The sequence below is a fragment of the Syngnathus typhle genome, linkage group LG1, assembly GCF_033458585.1.
Source record: "Syngnathus typhle isolate RoL2023-S1 ecotype Sweden linkage group LG1, RoL_Styp_1.0, whole genome shotgun sequence".
NCBI lineage: Eukaryota > Metazoa > Chordata > Actinopteri > Syngnathiformes > Syngnathidae > Syngnathus > Syngnathus typhle.
This window is the reverse complement of record NC_083738.1, coordinates 29,716,037-29,733,453: the sequence shown is the minus strand read 5'-3', so window position 1 is coordinate 29,733,453 and position 17,417 is coordinate 29,716,037. Positions and strand designations below refer to the sequence as shown.

The window sequence follows — 17,417 nt, the reverse complement described above, 5'->3', positions numbered from 1 at the left end:
ATCTGCGCGAAACGGGCAGTCTTTCTGTGAGGTCTCTATGCAAAAGAGGAGGTCGTTTTTGTAGTTTCTGTTTTAAAGTATATAAAAAAAGGCAATAATTTGGCAGGATCCCTGTGAAAGGTACATTTTTACTATTTTGTAATTTGCCAGATAACTGATCAAATAAGTAAGAAATAGAATGTTTCTGTGTAAAACACGTCAGTTATGCACAATTCTGGTATAAAAAGGTGATACATTTTCTGGGTCGTGCTGGGTGTCTGTGAGTGAGGAAGTTATGATTTTGCAATGTTGCCGTGTGAAAGGGGGAAATCCTGCAATTTCTGTATGAAATTAGTAAGCAATTTGCATCGTCTGTGTTGACGAGGAAGTATGAGTTTTGTTTGTGACAATGACATAGCTAAATAAAAAACAAGATGCTAATCATTCAATGCAAGACAAAAACGATACAAAACAAAAACAAAAGATCAAGTGAAAACATATTGTGACATTAGGGAAGTATTTTGTGTTTTATTGCAAACGGTATGCCAGGATCATAAAAGAAGATGAGTTATAATCACATCACAGGTGGCACTTCCGCAAAAATATTTTATTTCATTATTATAATTACAACAAAGGCAGTAAACCATATAAACTTTCTCTTACGTACTCACCCTCGCCGACATGGTGGGAAGTACCGTAAATAAAATTAAATAAATCAATAAATCACACCTGACATGTCACATCTTATATCTGAATAAAAGAGGATAATTCATATTTCTGCAGGGAACAAACAATAATTTCATTGCAATCAAAGTCAAATCTGAAAACATTCCAGATCAAAAGGCTTTCATTGTGAAAAGCCTTCTGACTACGACAAGGATGTAAACATGGCAGTGAAGGCTAAAAAAAAGGCAACAAGCAAGTTTGCTCCATCAGTGCTAACGCTATATGGACAAAAGTATTGGGACAGCAGGCAGGACATCTACATGGAGGCTCAGAATTGGTCCGGCTATTTTGGTTCACTTCTGAAAATCGATTGCTCTTTTGTGATTTGTGCACTACGAAGCGGAATCCTTATTATCAAAAAGGGTGGGTGAAAAAGGCATTTTCATTTTGCTGAGTCTCTGCGTGAGGAGAAATATTGGGGGGTTTCTGCGTAAGAAAGACAGTCTTTATGAAGGATCTGTGTTGGAAACTGACGTATCGCATTACGTGAATATGAAACCAATTTTGCAGGTAATTCTCATGGTGATTTTCCAAGTGTCACGAAGGCTATTATTTTTGCATGGTTTTTGTTTGTTGGATCTCTGTGTAGAAAAGGCTGCAATTTTGTAAAGTCTTTATGCAAAAGTGGTGGCCACTTTGCAGATGATAATTGCATGGTCTTTGTATGAATAAGGGTAAAATTTTGTTTTCTTTGTTTGAGAAGTTGTAATTCTGTGTGAGAGACGGCACTGGCAAAATGTCAGCGACTAAGCCTCTGACTTTGCAAGTTGTTCGTATGAAAGTGATGATCATTTAGCAAGAGGTGTGATTTTTTTTCAGGCTCTCTCTGAGATAATGTTTGCAATACCGGAAGATCAGTGCGGAAAAAAGGTAGAAATTGTGCAGAGTCTGAGTGGAATAAATTCCGAAGGTTCTCTGTGTAAAAGGGGCGGTTGTATTCAAAGGGGTGAAAGTGGTCCTAATTTTTCTGTATCTGCGAGAATAAGGCTGTGATTTTCCAGTCTCTCTATATTAAAGTTGTGGTCATTTTGCAGGATTACCGTGTTAAAGAGGTAATCATTATGCGGGGTTTCTGTTTTAAAATTTCTGTTTTTAGCGTGATGTGATCTCTGTGTGAAAGTGGCTACAGACGTGCAAACTGAACTCAACTCCTTCCTCGAACGTTAGCTCATCTTTGAATTTGAATCAAGAAAAAGCAACAACATAGGCTTTACAATTATAAATCATAAAACCAAAAGAACAAGCGCAACATTGTCTTGGTCTTGAGGAAGTTGTAAACCCCATTTTGTGCAACATTGTGACAATCAGGACGGGAATCCTTTCTCATGGAGTGAGAGTCCCCCCTACACTTTTTGTGTAGGCTTTAGCTATGCTCTTCCGTACCTTTAAAGGTTCTTTCAGAGCCAGCTTCCCTGCATGCTGATTATCAGCTCGCTTAATCTTCCGGTCATGAAACGTCTCAAAGCGACAGGAAATGCGCATCCAGTAATTTACTCGTGTCTTTTCCCTCAGTCTATGCGGTTTCCACAGATTGTGAAGCGGTCAATCTCCAGAAGGTCCTTTTTAGGAGCCTTGGGTCTAACCTCAGGTTCATGCTCCTGCTCCACTTTGGGGGGTAAGGGAGCAGGCTGCAAGGGTTCGAGTACAGGAGGCGGCTGGTCAAGAGGAGGGGGAGGTGGCGATGCAGGCGCTGAGGCCGAAAAGTCGCCAGAAGGTGGAGGAAAGTCCCACCTTGGTGCTGGCTGAGTAGTCACTGAAGAAGAGGAGGGTGAGGAGGAAAGACGGACGGAGGGCAGTTTTGAGTTCGACTTGGTGTCATCTGTGGAGAACAAGACGGAAACATAATGTTGTGGTTCCCCTTGATATGGAAAATAGCACAGCACACAAAAACCGCTATAGAATTAAAATTTTATGGATCAAGACTATGTATGGTGGCCGGGTAGAGCACTGGTTAACAGATGATTTAAAAACAACAAAAGACAGGCACTTGAATATAATTGTGCGGTGGTGTGGCACTTAAGTAAGCAAGAGGTTGAAAGTGAGGTGAACATGGTAGCTGACGTTGTGGTTTTAAACTCCAGCTGAAAGATGTGGCGTCCTGTCGCTTCTGTGACTGGGAAACGCTGACTGGAAATGACACGCCATCAGGATCTTTCGTCACTTCAAAGCTCCCGTTGAGAAGTGTGGGTGGGACCACGCGTGGAGGTGAGAACTGAGGGGATTTGACTGCAAATGAGATGGCACCACCTCTAGGAAAACGTGACTGGCGGTGTTTGGCCTGATGACGTGCGAGTCGAAAAGCAACAACGGCCCCAAACTGCACCATTTGTGCAGTCTTACAAGAAGAAAAGCAAGTGTTAATGGGCGTCCGCCACAGTTTGTTGTCATGGAAGCGATGAAATGACATTTAACGCTTGGTCTCGTGTTGACGTGGGCCACTGTGCCGAAGAGCTGGTCATTTAGTAGAAATTTCCGATGAAAGGGGTTGTCATTTTAAAGGATGACCTTGTGGAATAGGTTTTAGTTTCATATGGTCTCTGTGTAAAAGTGGCAGCTATTTTGGGGGACCTGTGTCAGTGTGGTGATTAATTTCTGTGTAATTCTTTTTGGCATTGCTGCGTGAAAGAGGCGGCCATTTGACCAAATCTCCGTATGAAAGTCACGGCAAGTTTATTGGATCTCAGCGAGAAAAGTGGCAGTTTGACACAATCCCTGCACGAAAGAGATTATCTTATTCTGGAATTTTTACGTGGTTACTGCATAGTTATATCACAGAGTTTGCTCTGGGATTAAATCGCATCAGTGATAAATGCATTATGGAGAAGAAAAAAACCCAACGCTGTGTATAGAGGTGGCTATTTTTCAACATCTATGTGGCAATAATTTTACAGGACCTCTGTGACCTCTTAAATGTTATTAGTCACCTGAATGTTGATAGTCACTTAAATGCTGTACAGAAGCTGAGATCAACCGGAGTCAAATTCCTTGTTTGGCATGCACAAACTTGGCCAATAAAGTTGATTCTGATTGCACACAGACCTGTTTGAAAGAGGCTACAGATGCATGACTCCAACGGTTTCCAGGGCTGTATTACCTGAGGGTGTCCTGGTCGCAACGTGGTCGCCCTTCTTGTTGGGAGTCTTGGCTGAGGAGGACGAAGGTGCGGCGTGTGGCTTTTCGAACAATTTGCCCTCCATGTTGGCCCTCTTGACGTACACGCATGATTTGCCCAGCAGCACAATGCTGTTCAGAACTTTCAGTGTGACCAGTCTACGGAGAAAGAAAGGTCTATTTTATAGGAACTCTGTGTGGAAGATGCAAACATTAAAAAAACAATCAACTTGCAGGGTCCGGTGAATGAGGTCGATAGTTTTGCAAGGTATCTGTGTGAAAGTGGCTGTAATTCTACAGGGTCTATTGATATGTTAACATACCAGGCAGGTTCTCAGTTCGTTGTTTCTGTGTCATGTAACGTTAGCATACCATACAATTATTCAGCCTGTTGTTGCCTCTATTCTATTTTTATCTTAAATTGCCTTTCAAGATCACATGTCTATTCTTGGTGTTGGATTTTGTCAAATAGATTTCTCCCAAAAATGCAATTTATACTCCAGTGCGATTTATAAGTATAAAAGGAATACTCTTTTCCTTCTTTATTATGTATTTTATGGCTGGTGCGACTTGTACTCCAGAGCGATTTATAATCAAGAAAATACGGTAATCAATTTAATTATCCATCTAAAAAGGGGGACCATTTGACAGGATTTCTGTGTGAAAGAGGTAGTAATTCTGAAGGGTCTCTGCAATAGAGACAAATTTACAGAGTCTCTCTCTATGGAAAAGGCCACAGATGTGGCGCTTTGTGTAAAACACACTGTAGTTTTCATATCATTTAAACAAATCAAATTTGGGGAGTTTCCCTTAATTTCAAAGTGAATGAGTAACAAATAAATATTGGTGGTAATGACTCAAATTAGGATTATTTAGCCTTCAGTGAATCAAAGTTTTGTGCTATTTTCCCCTTGTGTAAAGTGTACTAAAATATGTAGTGCACCACTTGCTCACATTTCTAAATCCATCCGTTCGTCAATTTTCTGAACCGCTTGCTGGAGACTACACCAGCAGTCATCGGTCAGTAGGCGGGGGACACCCTGAACTGGTTGCCAGTCAATCGCAGGGCACACAGAGACAATCAACCATCTGCACTCACACCAACACCTAATTGGCAATGTTCAAATCGGCCTACCATACATGATTTTGGGATGTAGGACAAAGCCGGAGGAACTGGAAACCCACGCAGGCATGGGGGGAACATGCAAACACCCCACAGGAAGGATTGAACCGGCAACCTCTGCACTGTGAGGCGGACGTGCTAACCACTGCCTCACCGTGCTGCCCCATTTCAAAATCAGGTAACCGAAATATATTGGTTCTTAGTATGAAGCTAAAAGCTATTTTGGAGCTCTTGAACATATGTTCAGTGGTGTGTATTACTCCTACTGGTTCCATTGTGATACATTTGTGGTCCAAGTGTGCCATCATCAGGGCTAAACGGAGCGATGCTGATGACGGGCAGACAAAATTAGGTCTGCGGAGCTGCTGCTGCTGCTGCATGTGATGAGGTGTTAAATGCGAGCGCATGTCAGTATGGCTGAACTGTTGCCAGGGCACGGCAGTGTGTTCCAGCAAGGGCTATTTTTAAACCACCGAGATGCCAGCCGAGATGACAACATGGTACTGTTCACCCCGAAGGGGAAACTCTTCAATGGCGCCGGGCCGATGGGATACGGCGAATGAGCATAGGGAGAACGCGAGGACAAAATGTTGATGCTTGTTTAACTGTGTCGTCTTTGAGAATCTTTGAGTCAGTTTGATGACATACATAAGTGTGCTATGATTAAAAATAGATGCAGATACAAAATGTGTCAATGGGCATGCAAAAGCTTCTACTGCATAACGGGAAAAAAAACCAGCTCTCTGAGAAAGAGGCGGTCACTGTGGAAAGAGGCGGTAATTTTTCGAGATCTCTGAGAGGGGGTAATTTTGCAGAGTCTGCATGAAAGGCGTAGTAATTTTGTTTTTAATCTTAAATGTGAGTAAACCAGGCGGCCCTTTTACAGGGTCTTTGTGTTAAAGTGACTAATTTTGCGGGATCTGTTTGACAGGCAGTGATTTCACAGGGTCTCGGTGTGAAGGAGGTGGTAATTTTGGGGGATTTCAGTGAAAGAGGTGTTTATTTCCCAGTCTCTGTATAAAAGAAGTTTTAAAGGCTCTCCAAGTACAAGAGGCGCTACTTGTGTGAGAGGAGTGTAAATTTTCAGGATAACAGCGTGAAAGAAGTGGAAATGTCGTTGGTTTTAAGAAAGACATGGTAATATTGACACTGTAAGAAAAGTGGAATTTTATAGGACTTCAGTGTGAAACAGGTGTTAATCTTAAATTGTCTCTGTTAATAAGGTGGTACTATGTGAAAGGGACAGTCATTTTGTAGCATGCCTGTGTGGAAGAGATGGTACTCATTGCTGTTCTCTGTGTGAAAGAGGTGCTTCCGCTTGAAGTGAGAGGTCCTTTTGCCGGATATCGATGTGACAGCGGTGGTCAATTTGCAGGTTCTTAGCGTGAAAGAGTTGATACTCTTGCATGGAAGCACAGTATTGAAAGAGGTGGTACCGTGTGAAACTGGCGATAATTTTGCAGGATCTTAGTGTAAAACATGTTGTTCTTTTATTCTATAGCTGTATAAAAGAGGTGGTAATTGTACAGAATGTCTGTGTGAATTTTTGTGTCAGTTAGCAGGACCTGTGTAAGATTTTATAATTTTACAGGGTTACTGTGTGAAAAAGATGTATTTTTATCTTAACCAAAAACAAAAAAAACTCATTTTAGAATCGTTTTAAGCTTTCCAAGCATCTTATAGCTGTGCTAAATTGCACACTTGGAATAAGAGCAGGTTTAGTAATAGTGTGCTCCGAGAATACTAGGCGCTCAAAACAAGTGCATCAACGTCAGACCATTATTTATTGCTTCAGAGAGACAACACACATTAAAGATAATTGGATCTTACCCGAGATAAAAGAGGAGCACACACGTGTATGACAGGGCTCCTTGCACCTTTACTGAACTCATGACCACCCGGATAAGCTGTCCAAACACAGAAGACAAGGTGTTGACATAGAGTATTTGCAGGTCAACAGCATTTAGAAGGTGCGGCGTCTTACTAGCACGGCCAAAGGCAGCGGGATGAAGCCCATCCGGCGGGCCACCGAGTCACTGTAGTCCGTGTAAGCCTAACATAGAAAATACTTGATGTCAACAGATTGGGGGCGTGGTCGGAAGAAGTCGTTGCTTACGTTCTTCTGTCGACTGCTGACGAGATCAAAAGCTAAGCTGGCTCTGTATTCACTGTAAACCTGTCAGACAACAGAAGAAGATGTCAGAGGAGGGAGACTTCTTAATAAAAAATTAAAAAATACAGTCCTTACATCTGCCGTGATGTCATTGAACTTGGTGATGAAAGCGTGTTTGATGGCGTCAACCGCCACTTCGGAAGTGAGGACCATGAAGACGTCGGGGAACAACACCCACAGGTGCTCTGCAGCAAAAGAAACAAGCGCAATCACTTCATCGGATTGATTAGAAAGTGAATTGCTTGTAAATGTTTCTGTATTTTTCAAATTGCCTTTTTTGTCTGAGATGGTTTTCAATCACATTTTTGTTATTTACATTTTCATCCCAGTTTTCAGACATCCCATTGCTTTTTTGTACAAAAAAACATGACTAAGCCATTCATGTCCCAGAATCGATGCACATTTATCTAATTCATCATCTTCCTTGCGCTATGACGACAACAACTCTCCCGGTCTGATCGGCAAATCCGGTCGAAAATCAAATCTTCAAAATAAAAGTATTCAGTATAACAACAGTTTCATCACACAAAGGCAGTCATTTTAAGAAATCTTAGCATGAAGGAGATTGCAAAATTAATTTTAGGGGCTCTTCATGTGATAAAAGTGGCAATTTTGCTTGATTTGTTTCAGTTTGATGTCCATCCACAATTTAAATATTAGAAACACCCCAGTGTGATGCAGTGCATCACAAAGTAGTTTTAGTATAAATGTATGTACATGCATGCATCCACTATAACACTTTAAACATTACTTCACAAGTGTAATGTCTCTACTAATGCCAAACCTTTCCTAGTAGGAGACATTCTTAATAAGTTTTCAAGGGATGTTCAAACCGCACTACAAAGAAAGTCCAGTCATGTTTAATAATAAGCTTCATGCCCATCTTCACAACGAAACATTTGACTAACAACACGAAATGTGCTTTGAGGCTCATTCTGAGAAAATCTCGTTACTAGCTTATCACAAGCAAGTATTCGGGAAAGCAACAGTGAGTGATGGAAAAGGGGCTGAAATGAGCGCGGCGGTGTCACAGTTTGGTTGACAGGCTGCGTCTGTCAGTCAGCGCCCACGCGTTTGCCTTCAGAGGCGCCTCGGGGAGATGACGCTTGTCATGGAGTTGTCAATCGGGCTGTCACGCTGTGCCCGCTCAAGAGGACTCCCCCTGGAGGGTAAAACTGCTCGCGGTGCAGCAGGATTGTGCCAACTGTCCAGCCATTCGCTGACTCCGTATGACTTCTCTGTAATATTTCATGCATGTGCGTGCTTGTGTCTAAGAGCGAGAATGAGGTCAAGGTTGAAAAAAAATAAGGTGCAAATTTGGAATGGATCTTGCGCAAAGATTCTTCAACATGGTTAGAAGGGCTGAAGGTCAAGCCCACAATATTCGGGTTGGGAGATGACCACGCCACCAAGTGAGCATCCACTTCCCCATTTAAAATTACAATGAGGTATACTTGGATAAGCCCCACCCTAACTACAGTTATCAAGATAATTACCCAGATTCCATGAGAACTGCTCCATATTCCTCAGACACACGATGAGCATGAGAACATAGCTGGTGAAGCGCTCTTTGATATCTGGCAGAGAAAACAAATGACATGTGTAAACACAACGACAAGTGCTGCTAAATTCTAACAACGTGCCATATCAAGATCATCAAACAAAATTTGGTTTGTTTACTTCTGCCTTTTTTGAGCACAAGCTAGTTTCACACAAGGATAAATAATATAACAAGAGGTTATTTTAGAACATATGTATATTAACTTTTATCTGTTCACTCTCGATAAGATGCTAAAGCACATCTTACCACTGTTGGACATTTGGAACAGGTTGTTCTTTTCAAATTTCTTGAAAACGCTGCCTTTGATCTCCACGAACTGTGAAATGAGAAGCAGTTTCATTCCTTTTGCTCTACTCAAGAGTCATCATACAAAATCTCTGTGTACTTTTGTCTTGCCCAATGACTTGAGTGTGTGAGTGTGTGTGTGTGTGTGTGTTTCTGTGTACTAACGTTACTGGACATCATGATGGTGAGCAGAGACTTGTTATGCGAGTTGAAGGCGACATTTAGCGTGGAGGCTTGGACCATGATAAGGATGGCGTGGAGGACTTTGGTATGTGATGGTCAAGAAAACAAGTTCAGCAATGAAAGAGATAAAAAATGCAATAGTAAATGACTATGTAGTCCTTTAAAAGATATCTGTATCCACGTAAGGGAATCGAAATATCTCTCCCCTCCAAGTGGTCCCCTAGCCTACACCCAAAAAGTGAGAGAACGTGGAAGGATACAAACATAAAAAACAGCCATGAGGAAGTGAGGGATGACTCCGATGCTGTCCCTCTTGCGCTCTTTAGGCTCTGTGGCTGTCCAGTACAAAGCGTCCAGGATGTCTTGGCCGAAGGAGGAGAAGAGGCGATCTGCCACCTGTTGTCACGGGTGAGAAAACAACGGTCCAAGGTCAAATTGTCACCAAACTTATAACCAGGATAGAATTGTCAACTTGTCACAATACAAAAAAAAGCTGACCACTATAAAACGCAAAAACAATAAGTCTACCTGAATATAAATCAGTCTCGATGACTCATGGCCCATCATTTATCAAAACCACGTGGCGACGAATAGTATTGATTGGTGAATGAATATGAAATGAACCAACTTTGAGAGGTTTAGCCCTAATGCCAGCAATATGAAATACTGATGATTTTCTCTCAATTGAATCACCAATGTACTTTACTCAAATCTGTGCCTGTTTAATTGAACTCAAATTGTGTGCATTTCCTGTTTTGTGAATAACACAGCTCATCATACCTCCAGCATGTTGTAGATGAGGTAGAGTTTGATGACGGACTGCCCTCTGATCAGGTGGTACATCATGGCGTAGTCCACGTAGTGCATCATGAAGAAGCACAGCACCAGGATGAGTCCTTTCAAAATGTCACACACCTGCGCCGGCTGCAGCAGCCTCGATCCACTGTAGAAGCACACAATCACTTCATTGACTTACACTAGATACTACACAATACATCCAGCATCTATTCCACTATTCCATGAAGTCCTGCATGCGAAACATCAAGATACAAACTACTAAACATGCATTATTGAATAAGACATTTTGCAAGCCCAGTGTAACGATGGCTGCTTACATTTCCAGTGCTTATGGATCAAAAATGCAACTTTGCAAACTAGCATTAAGGTGCTGTGACAAATATAGCTCAAGGATTTATGAGACATCACAGGTGAGTAGAATTCCAGCATATCAAAGGCCAAGGTGTTTGTTGGTGGCATGTGTGTGTAAAAGATGGAGTCTTTGAATGACGGATTATGATTTAAAAAAAAAATAAAATCACTGACACGCTCATATTATATGTGATAATATTTGCAAAAGAGAGCCTTGGTATGTCACCCGTGGCAATTCATTAAGATTTACGTAAGTTTTGAGCATAGGCCCTCCCATCTCACATTATTAATACTGCCTGACTCAATCCTGTCCTGCTTGCTACTCATCACATCGCTTCCTCACAGGGTGTATGGAGCACATATAGAAAAAGGGACAAAGATTCGCTGATGCCGTGCTGCTCTTATTTCTAGGGCAAACAAGTTGTGACTAAAACAACAGCGCCTCTTCCTGGTTGTAGCCAAGTAGTGCATGCTATTGATCCTCCTTGTTTTTCTTTCGTACATACAAGCAGCATGTTTGTTGTGTTTGAGCAAACACGGAGGATGAACATGCACACTCGGTAAATCTCCGCTGACCTGGTTGAAAGCCATACCCACGATGATAGAGGAACAAACCACTAAGGTGTTGCTAAGTGGAGCAAGATGATGAGCAGCTGAACATCTAAAGGACAAGTCTAAAGGACACGATGGAGATGAGGATGCAGGTAGAGATGATTGGTTGCCGCTGGCGAGTGAACATGAATAAAGCCGGAGGGAGCATACCTGCTTCTTCTGCAGTAGGGGCATGTGCGTGCCCTACAGTAAGAAAGGGGGGAGGACGGAAACAAACATGGAATACTTGCTATAAGATTTACTGATTAAATTAAAAAAAAAAAGTTATATAATAACACATGTGTACCTATAGTTCATGTAATATTTTTATAATAATGATAAGAAATCGGAGGTATTGGTTATTGTTTTGTTATTTTTACTTTAATTAATAATTTACAACTGTTTTAAATATTTTTTGCAAAGTGCACATTTTCAAACTGTTTAGTTTTTTATTTTAACATTGCAATAAAAATCTAAATATATTTAATTATCTTACATCCCAAAAACATTTTCATTCATTTTTACATACTTTTTATAAATGTTATTAATCTTTCATGTTTGTTTTATTTTATTTCCATTAATGTTTTAGTGCAGTAATGCACCACCAATAAACACTTTTTAAAACAGTGATATATACAAATAGGCCTACTCTTGCTTTTAAGTCAATACAATACATATTGGTTTTATTTGTTCATGTTATTATTTTAAAATTGCAATTTGATAATGATGTAAAATTTAGCTTTTTGTTGTTTTTATTTTTGAATAAATGTCTCAGTCAGTGATTATTTTTTTAGTTCTTTGTAATTTATCGTGGGGTTCAAGGAAGTGCATTTGCATCAAGATAACACAATTACACGAAGAGGACCAACAAACGTTTCATTGCTGTTTTGGTTCTACCGTGAAGCCAACAGCAGTTTCAGCTCTGATTTGGTTCTACCTTGAAGGCACAGTCGACTTCATACAATATGAACCTGTTAGTGTGCGTGTGTGATGTTTCTGACCTGAAGCCAAAGCAGGGCAGAGTGAGGAGGCGGAGCACAGCGAGCAGCACCCTGAGGGGCAGCAGTGTGAACACGTACAGGAAGGCGTCCACGCACAGGAAGAAACCAAAGAGCATCAACTGCGGGGAAAAAAACCAACGATGACAACAATTGAGAATGAGTGACAACACAGATACAAGTAAAGCAACAATCTAAACTACGTACCTCTACATGTGCGCTTGCTAAAAAAGTCATTTTCTCCTCACTTTGGTGCTGTGCGTTAATGGCGTCTTAAAAGCAAAACAACATTGCAATGTTCGAATTGAGTGAGCTGTGAGCCTAGTGGACCCTGGTGGGAGGGTTTCCCTCTTATTGGTGGAGCCCGTGTGAATTTTCATGGAGCAAATAGTAAATATTTTTATAGAAACACTCTAGGAAAAGAAATAAATGAATGTGTGAGTCAAGCTGTTTGACACAGTGAATGTACAAGAGCTCTTCTATGTTTGCACAAATTCCTCTCCTGCCTTCCCGCAGTTGGAACTACACTCAAAACTGCCATCTGGTGGCTCAGGACAGAAACAGCAAAAAAGTTCAAACTACAGCTGGTCTCATTTTTCCACATAGATTTTCTACCCATAAACAATGACAATAATATATAAAGAGTTGCCCTGAAATGTCAAAGCCTTGACTTACAAGTTTTTAAAGATATGATCACAAATTGGAGCTACAAGTGTGCTTCGGACCTGCGCTGTCAGATGGTGGCACCAAAATTGGGAGTATCCATCCAATACCTTTTCCAACTCCTTGGGGATGCGCATGCACGTGTACACCCTCTCTCGACGTTCGGTGTACTTGGCTTCGTTGTGCTCCAGGAAGTAGCCTCGGGTCAGCTCCGTGCAGATAAAGCAGGTCAGCGACGAATCTGGAACAATGCAATGAACACAGCTGGCATTGTCATGTCTGCTGTCGTGACAATAGCTATTCACACACATAAGGCATGTCACAATGACAGCGTTAGAGGGCATTATGATTCTGTTACTGGTAACATGTGGAACTCTTCTACGATTGAGTGAATCCACTCAATAGGGCTCATCTGATGTTTGTTTGTTTGTTTTTTACGGGGGGGGGGGGGGGGGGGGGTTTACTGATGCCTATCCCAGCAGTCTCTGGGCAGTAACTGAACTGGTCGTCGGCCAATGGCGGGGCACACATAGACAACCATTCATGACCCACAATCTTCCCTGTGTGGAGTTTGCATGTTCTCCCCTTGTCTGTGTGGGTTTTCCCCAGGAACTCATGTCACCTGCTAAAGTTTTCACAAAGCAGAGATCCTTGATGAATGAAAACAGACCATTATTTGGCGTTTAATCTTGAACCCCTTGGGAGTAAATGCAATAGAGCACTTGACTGAGACTCTAAGAGGCACCAATCGTCTTCGACTTAACCTGTTTCTATGCAAATAATGGCCACCTTTGGGATCCTATCGAAGCAATGTACTTAATAAAACACGTTTTTGAGTGACACTTCACGTGTTTACACTAAGGCGATCGGAGAAGCAGAATAAAATCATACATATATGCCATCCATGCTATTTTCTCAATTGCTCTGCATTGGTCAACTGACGTAAGGCTTGCTTGTGTCACCCAGGAGTAAAGGCAACGAAATTAAAATCGGTTTCACGGTGCGTTACTATTTATCAATCAATTCGGTTGATCAAATTTGATAGACTTTGAAAATTTTGCTCATTTATCTTACTAAACGTTTAAGGAGTATGCTCATATGTGAAATGTTAACGTTTTAGTGTCACAGTTGAAAACAAAATAATAGTGTGTGTTGTTTACCTGCCGAGTGGTCCCTTCGCTCGCGCCTGATGTCAGCGCTAATGTCGTAAAAGCCCAGCGTCTCGGGCAGGGGTGAAGAAATAATGCCTTTTCCCGACTTGTTTGCATCCTGCCACACATGCGTCTGTTGCTTGTTTTTGCGATCAGAGTCCGATTCTTTTTCTTTCTCGTCTGACAACTCTGTCCCCGACGTGTCGGCCATTTTTCCCCGTCGGTCAGACTTTTCTATGTCGCATAGTTTTGACGTCACAACACCAGCGTCGACCAAGGTAAATACGTGAGAGGTAATACAAAAAGCTTGATGACATGACGTATTTATTTAAGCGAGTTGTTTTTACTTTTTATGATTTTATCATAAGGCAAATATGTGTTTTACTGTAGTTTTTTACCCTTTGATGTTAGAGAATTAATCACAGCGCTTGTGCTAAACGTTTTTGACACATGCAAAATTATTTCTTTAAATAAAGTTTATCAATTAATTTTTATGGATTTTTGTTAAATGTTTACTTTAAATATAAAAATGTAACGTGTCGTTTGTTACAACGCTCATGTCATGTAATTTATTATTATTTCTTTTACCAATGAAGTTCAACAAGAGAGAATGAAAGAGAGAGAGAGACAGAGAGACAGAGAGAGACAGAGAGAGAGCGAGAGAGAGAGAGAGAGCGAGAGAGAGAGAGAGAGAGAGAGAGAGAGAGAGAGAGAGAGAGAGAGAGAGAGAGAGAGAGAGAGAGAGAGAGAGAGACAGAGAATGTCCGTTCTGGTTCTGTTCACAAATTATAAACAGTATTATAATGTTGAAAACTAGAAAAATATATTAATTCCAATTTTCATAACAGTGACAGTAGAGTAAAAAGTAAAAATTGTGCATGCAATGACAATGTTTTGCAGCAATACTCAACATAAGCCACTTGGTGTGGCTAAAGATCCACCGACTGTTCTTCCAAGTCAATTCTACCCGACGTGTTGTAGGGTAGAAAGTGCAGGTTATTTCAATTTAAATGTGAAAATACTCGCACTTATTTTTTCGTTTACTAATCCAATGATTGGAATTTTAAATTTACTTCCATATCGGTTCCTCATTCTGGCATTTACCCGAATTACCAGTTTTAAAAGCTACAAAATAGCTACATTACATTGTTAAAAGCCATAACCCTATCTTCAAAATGTTGCTAATCAACATAATCTGCAGGAGAATCGTTTCCAATTTAGTTGCAAGTTGATTTTCCACCTTATTAAACACCTTATCTGCTTAGAAGGAGTCGTCCTCCGTGTTATTTGTAAGCACGGTTTTATTGGCACAAGTTAATGGTAAAGCATACATACCAGACATCAGATATGACACAGAACACCTCTGCTATATAATGTACAAACGGTGTCTAATAATACTAGCCTCAAACATATTCAGAAATGTATGTTTCGCTTCCTCACAAAAAAGAAAATGCACAAGTAAATAAGCAGTCATGTGAAGACATGCACCTTTTGTCTTCTTGAGAAAAGTTCAACCGAGAAGCCTCCTTTCATATGGAGCGCCTGCAAAATGGCCAAATTGGAGCCTTAGCAGCGAGATATTATTGCTGCGGTTGTCTGCGCTATCCTGCGATCTGTCGGGTTTCTACCCTCATTTGATGTTGGGGAGAAAAAAAAGCCAGTTTTTTCTATTCAGTCTACAAGTGGGCTACTGGTTCACAAAGTTAGCAAAGATGTAGCCCGTTTCAACACAAAGATACTGCAATATTTCAACATCAGAGCTACAACAGATAAACTGACAATTATCCGCTTTTGGTGTGTAGAAGAACCACGCAAAGGTGGGATATTGCCACGAGCTTCCGCTCCTGGACCACAGAGATGTCGTAACAGAGCTGCCTTTCCCTTTTACACATAACCCGGCAATGATGGCACATGTTCATGTGTGTAGTGGATTTCTTAACATGCTGTTATGGACCCGATTTTACCTGCAATAATGTAAACTTGCCATTTCATTATGTCATTCTTCCGCTTCTACAGAATAGAGAAGAGTCCTAATTTTTGCAGGTAGAGTAAATCGCACCGAGACCAAATTGAAGAAGTCTTGTGAACACAATGAAAGGGACAGCGTGGCATTTCTGCAGCATGCCTTTGCTTTGATATGCACCTGCGGCCGTCTTGTATTTTTGCTTTGGTTGTGCACTAGCTAAAACAGGTTGGCGGAGGGTAGGATTGGGGGCATTTCGACCCATCCTGGAATAGTTTGGAACTTTCCATAGAAAACAAAACAGCTGCTGTTTCCCAACTGCTTTCAAAATAGACTTCTATTTACACTTACAAACCTTGCCAAACTGATAGAGGACAATAAGATTGTTGCATTTTTTTTTTTTAATATAAAGCACGTATATGAAATTAACAAAAATAATCAAATCAAATAAACCCTATAAAATCATGCAGTTTGGAAGTATTAAAGGGAGAAAAGCCCATTTTTTAAAGACAAATCCACAGAGTGGGAGACCCAATCCAACTGCTTTGCATGGAAATGGCGGCAACCATTGTGTGTATGGGGGCGGGGCTACCCCAGCTGACTTTGGGCGAAAGGTGGGGTACACCCTGGACTGGTTTCTGTCCAATTACAGGACACATATAGACAATCATTCACTCCTATGCTCAATTTAGAGTGTTCAATCAACCTAACATGCATGTTTTTGAGATGGCAAGATTTGAATCCAAGCCTCAAAAATGCAAGGCGGATGTATTACGTGCTCTGCTGCCTAAACAAAGGGACTGTTCTTTCCTGCTAATTTGAAACAGAAAAAAAGCAAGAGTGACTGCAGTGGCTTCAAACAATGTCAGCTGGTGCTTTTAAAAACAACAAAACTTTCTTCCAGTTCCACTTTGTGATATCATGTGACGCTAGTCCACCAATCACAGCGGAGATAGTCCACCAAACGCTTTTCCAAGTCCACACCTTGCTATTTTTTTACATTTACATACATTTTTTAAAATGTCCTGGCAGGGTGGCTATTGCTGCTGTCAATGTTCTGCATGTGTCACTTCTACTGCGAGGCCTGCGGCGCTGCATTCTCCGCTTTGCCGTCGGGGCCGCCATTGGACGCTTTGCCGCTCCATGGCCCGTTGTTGGTCAGTGCCGGCGAGCCGGTGAAGTCGTCGTCGTCGTCCAGGCCGTTGGTGGCGTCGTACTGCGTGTTCTCCAGACGCGTTATCAGGCGCTCGTCCTCGTCGCCGAACTCGCCGCCCATCAGCGTGGGCTCGCCCACCACCATCACGTCCTAGATGATGGAAAGAAGAGGGATTGAGCTTGTTCCATCTTGTGTATGTCCTATTTCCATAATTTAAACCAGTGATTCCCAACAATTAAGCCAATTATCAGAGATGTAAGGTAAACATTTGTGAATTTGTTTAAAAATAAAGGTGACCTTTTCACTTCTTTTTGTGTACTTTCTGCAACACCCTGAGATGCCATACGATAGTGCTAAATTCCACATTAATTGGTGTCAAGAAGGTAAGCTGATGTGATACAGCTGGACCAGGGATGGGCAACTGGCAGCCCGCGCCCACACTAGGAGTGGCACTGAATTTAAAAAAAAAAAAAAGGTTTCAGCCGAGCAGTTTAAAGCTGTAATAACAGTGTTCACCACTAGATGACAGACATAGTCCAAGATTGTACTTCTGCATCAGACGAGAAGAGAGTTGCTGTTCAATGTAAAACATATTAAGAAGAGAA

At 41.3% G+C, this 17,417-nt stretch overlaps 2 protein-coding genes across 7 annotated transcripts in view; both read right to left on the bottom strand.

Annotated features, from left to right (window-relative positions):
* Positions 1–479: 479 nt before the first annotated feature.
* LOC133158859 (transmembrane anterior posterior transformation protein 1 homolog) lies at positions 480–13,943 on the bottom strand. 2 transcript variants are annotated; one of them, XM_061286165.1, is made up of 15 exons: positions 13,703–13,943; positions 12,653–12,783; positions 11,883–12,001; positions 11,053–11,085; positions 9,922–10,084; positions 9,402–9,537; positions 9,124–9,221; positions 8,920–8,989; positions 8,609–8,689; positions 7,188–7,297; positions 7,056–7,115; positions 6,924–6,992; positions 6,770–6,846; positions 3,800–3,975; positions 480–2,524 (listed from the first exon to the last, which is right to left on the bottom strand). In XM_061286165.1, the coding sequence occupies exons 1-15, from the start codon at positions 13,902–13,904 to the stop codon at positions 2,214–2,216; spliced, it is 1,836 nt and encodes a 611-aa protein (XP_061142149.1). In that variant the 5' UTR covers positions 13,905–13,943; the 3' UTR covers positions 480–2,213. The 2 variants fall into 2 exon arrangements, with proteins under 2 accessions (XP_061142149.1, XP_061142147.1); XM_061286163.1 differs by lacking the exon at positions 11,053–11,085 and having other exon boundaries at positions 13,703–13,925.
* Positions 13,944–14,976: 1,033 nt separating this feature from the next.
* The window catches only part of LOC133158030 (LIM domain-binding protein 2-like), a 44,398-nt gene continuing 41,957 nt past the window's right edge, over positions 14,977–17,417 (bottom strand). For all 5 annotated transcript variants that reach the window (XM_061284851.1, XM_061284843.1, XM_061284860.1 and 2 more), the window contains one exon: positions 14,977–16,962. In XM_061284851.1, the coding sequence (XP_061140835.1) occupies positions 16,729–16,962 (234 nt within the window). In that variant the 3' untranslated portion in view covers positions 14,977–16,728. The remainder of the gene's footprint in view (positions 16,963–17,417) is intronic.

What these genes read in the sequence shown, in the direction of transcription:
- LOC133158859 (XM_061286165.1), bottom strand. Translation starts at nt 13,904, where the DNA reads ATGGCCGACACGTCGGGGACAGAGTTGTCAGACGAGAAAGAAAAAGAA. An exon ending in CCATCATGATGTCCAGTAAC is followed by an intron (nt 8,990 to 9,123) that starts GTTAGTACACAG and finishes CTCATTTCACAG; the next exon opens with TTCGTGGAGATCAAAGGCAG. An exon ending in TCAGCAGTCGACAGAAGAAC is followed by an intron (nt 6,993 to 7,055) that starts GTAAGCAACGAC and finishes TTTCTATGTTAG; the next exon opens with GCTTACACGGACTACAGTGA.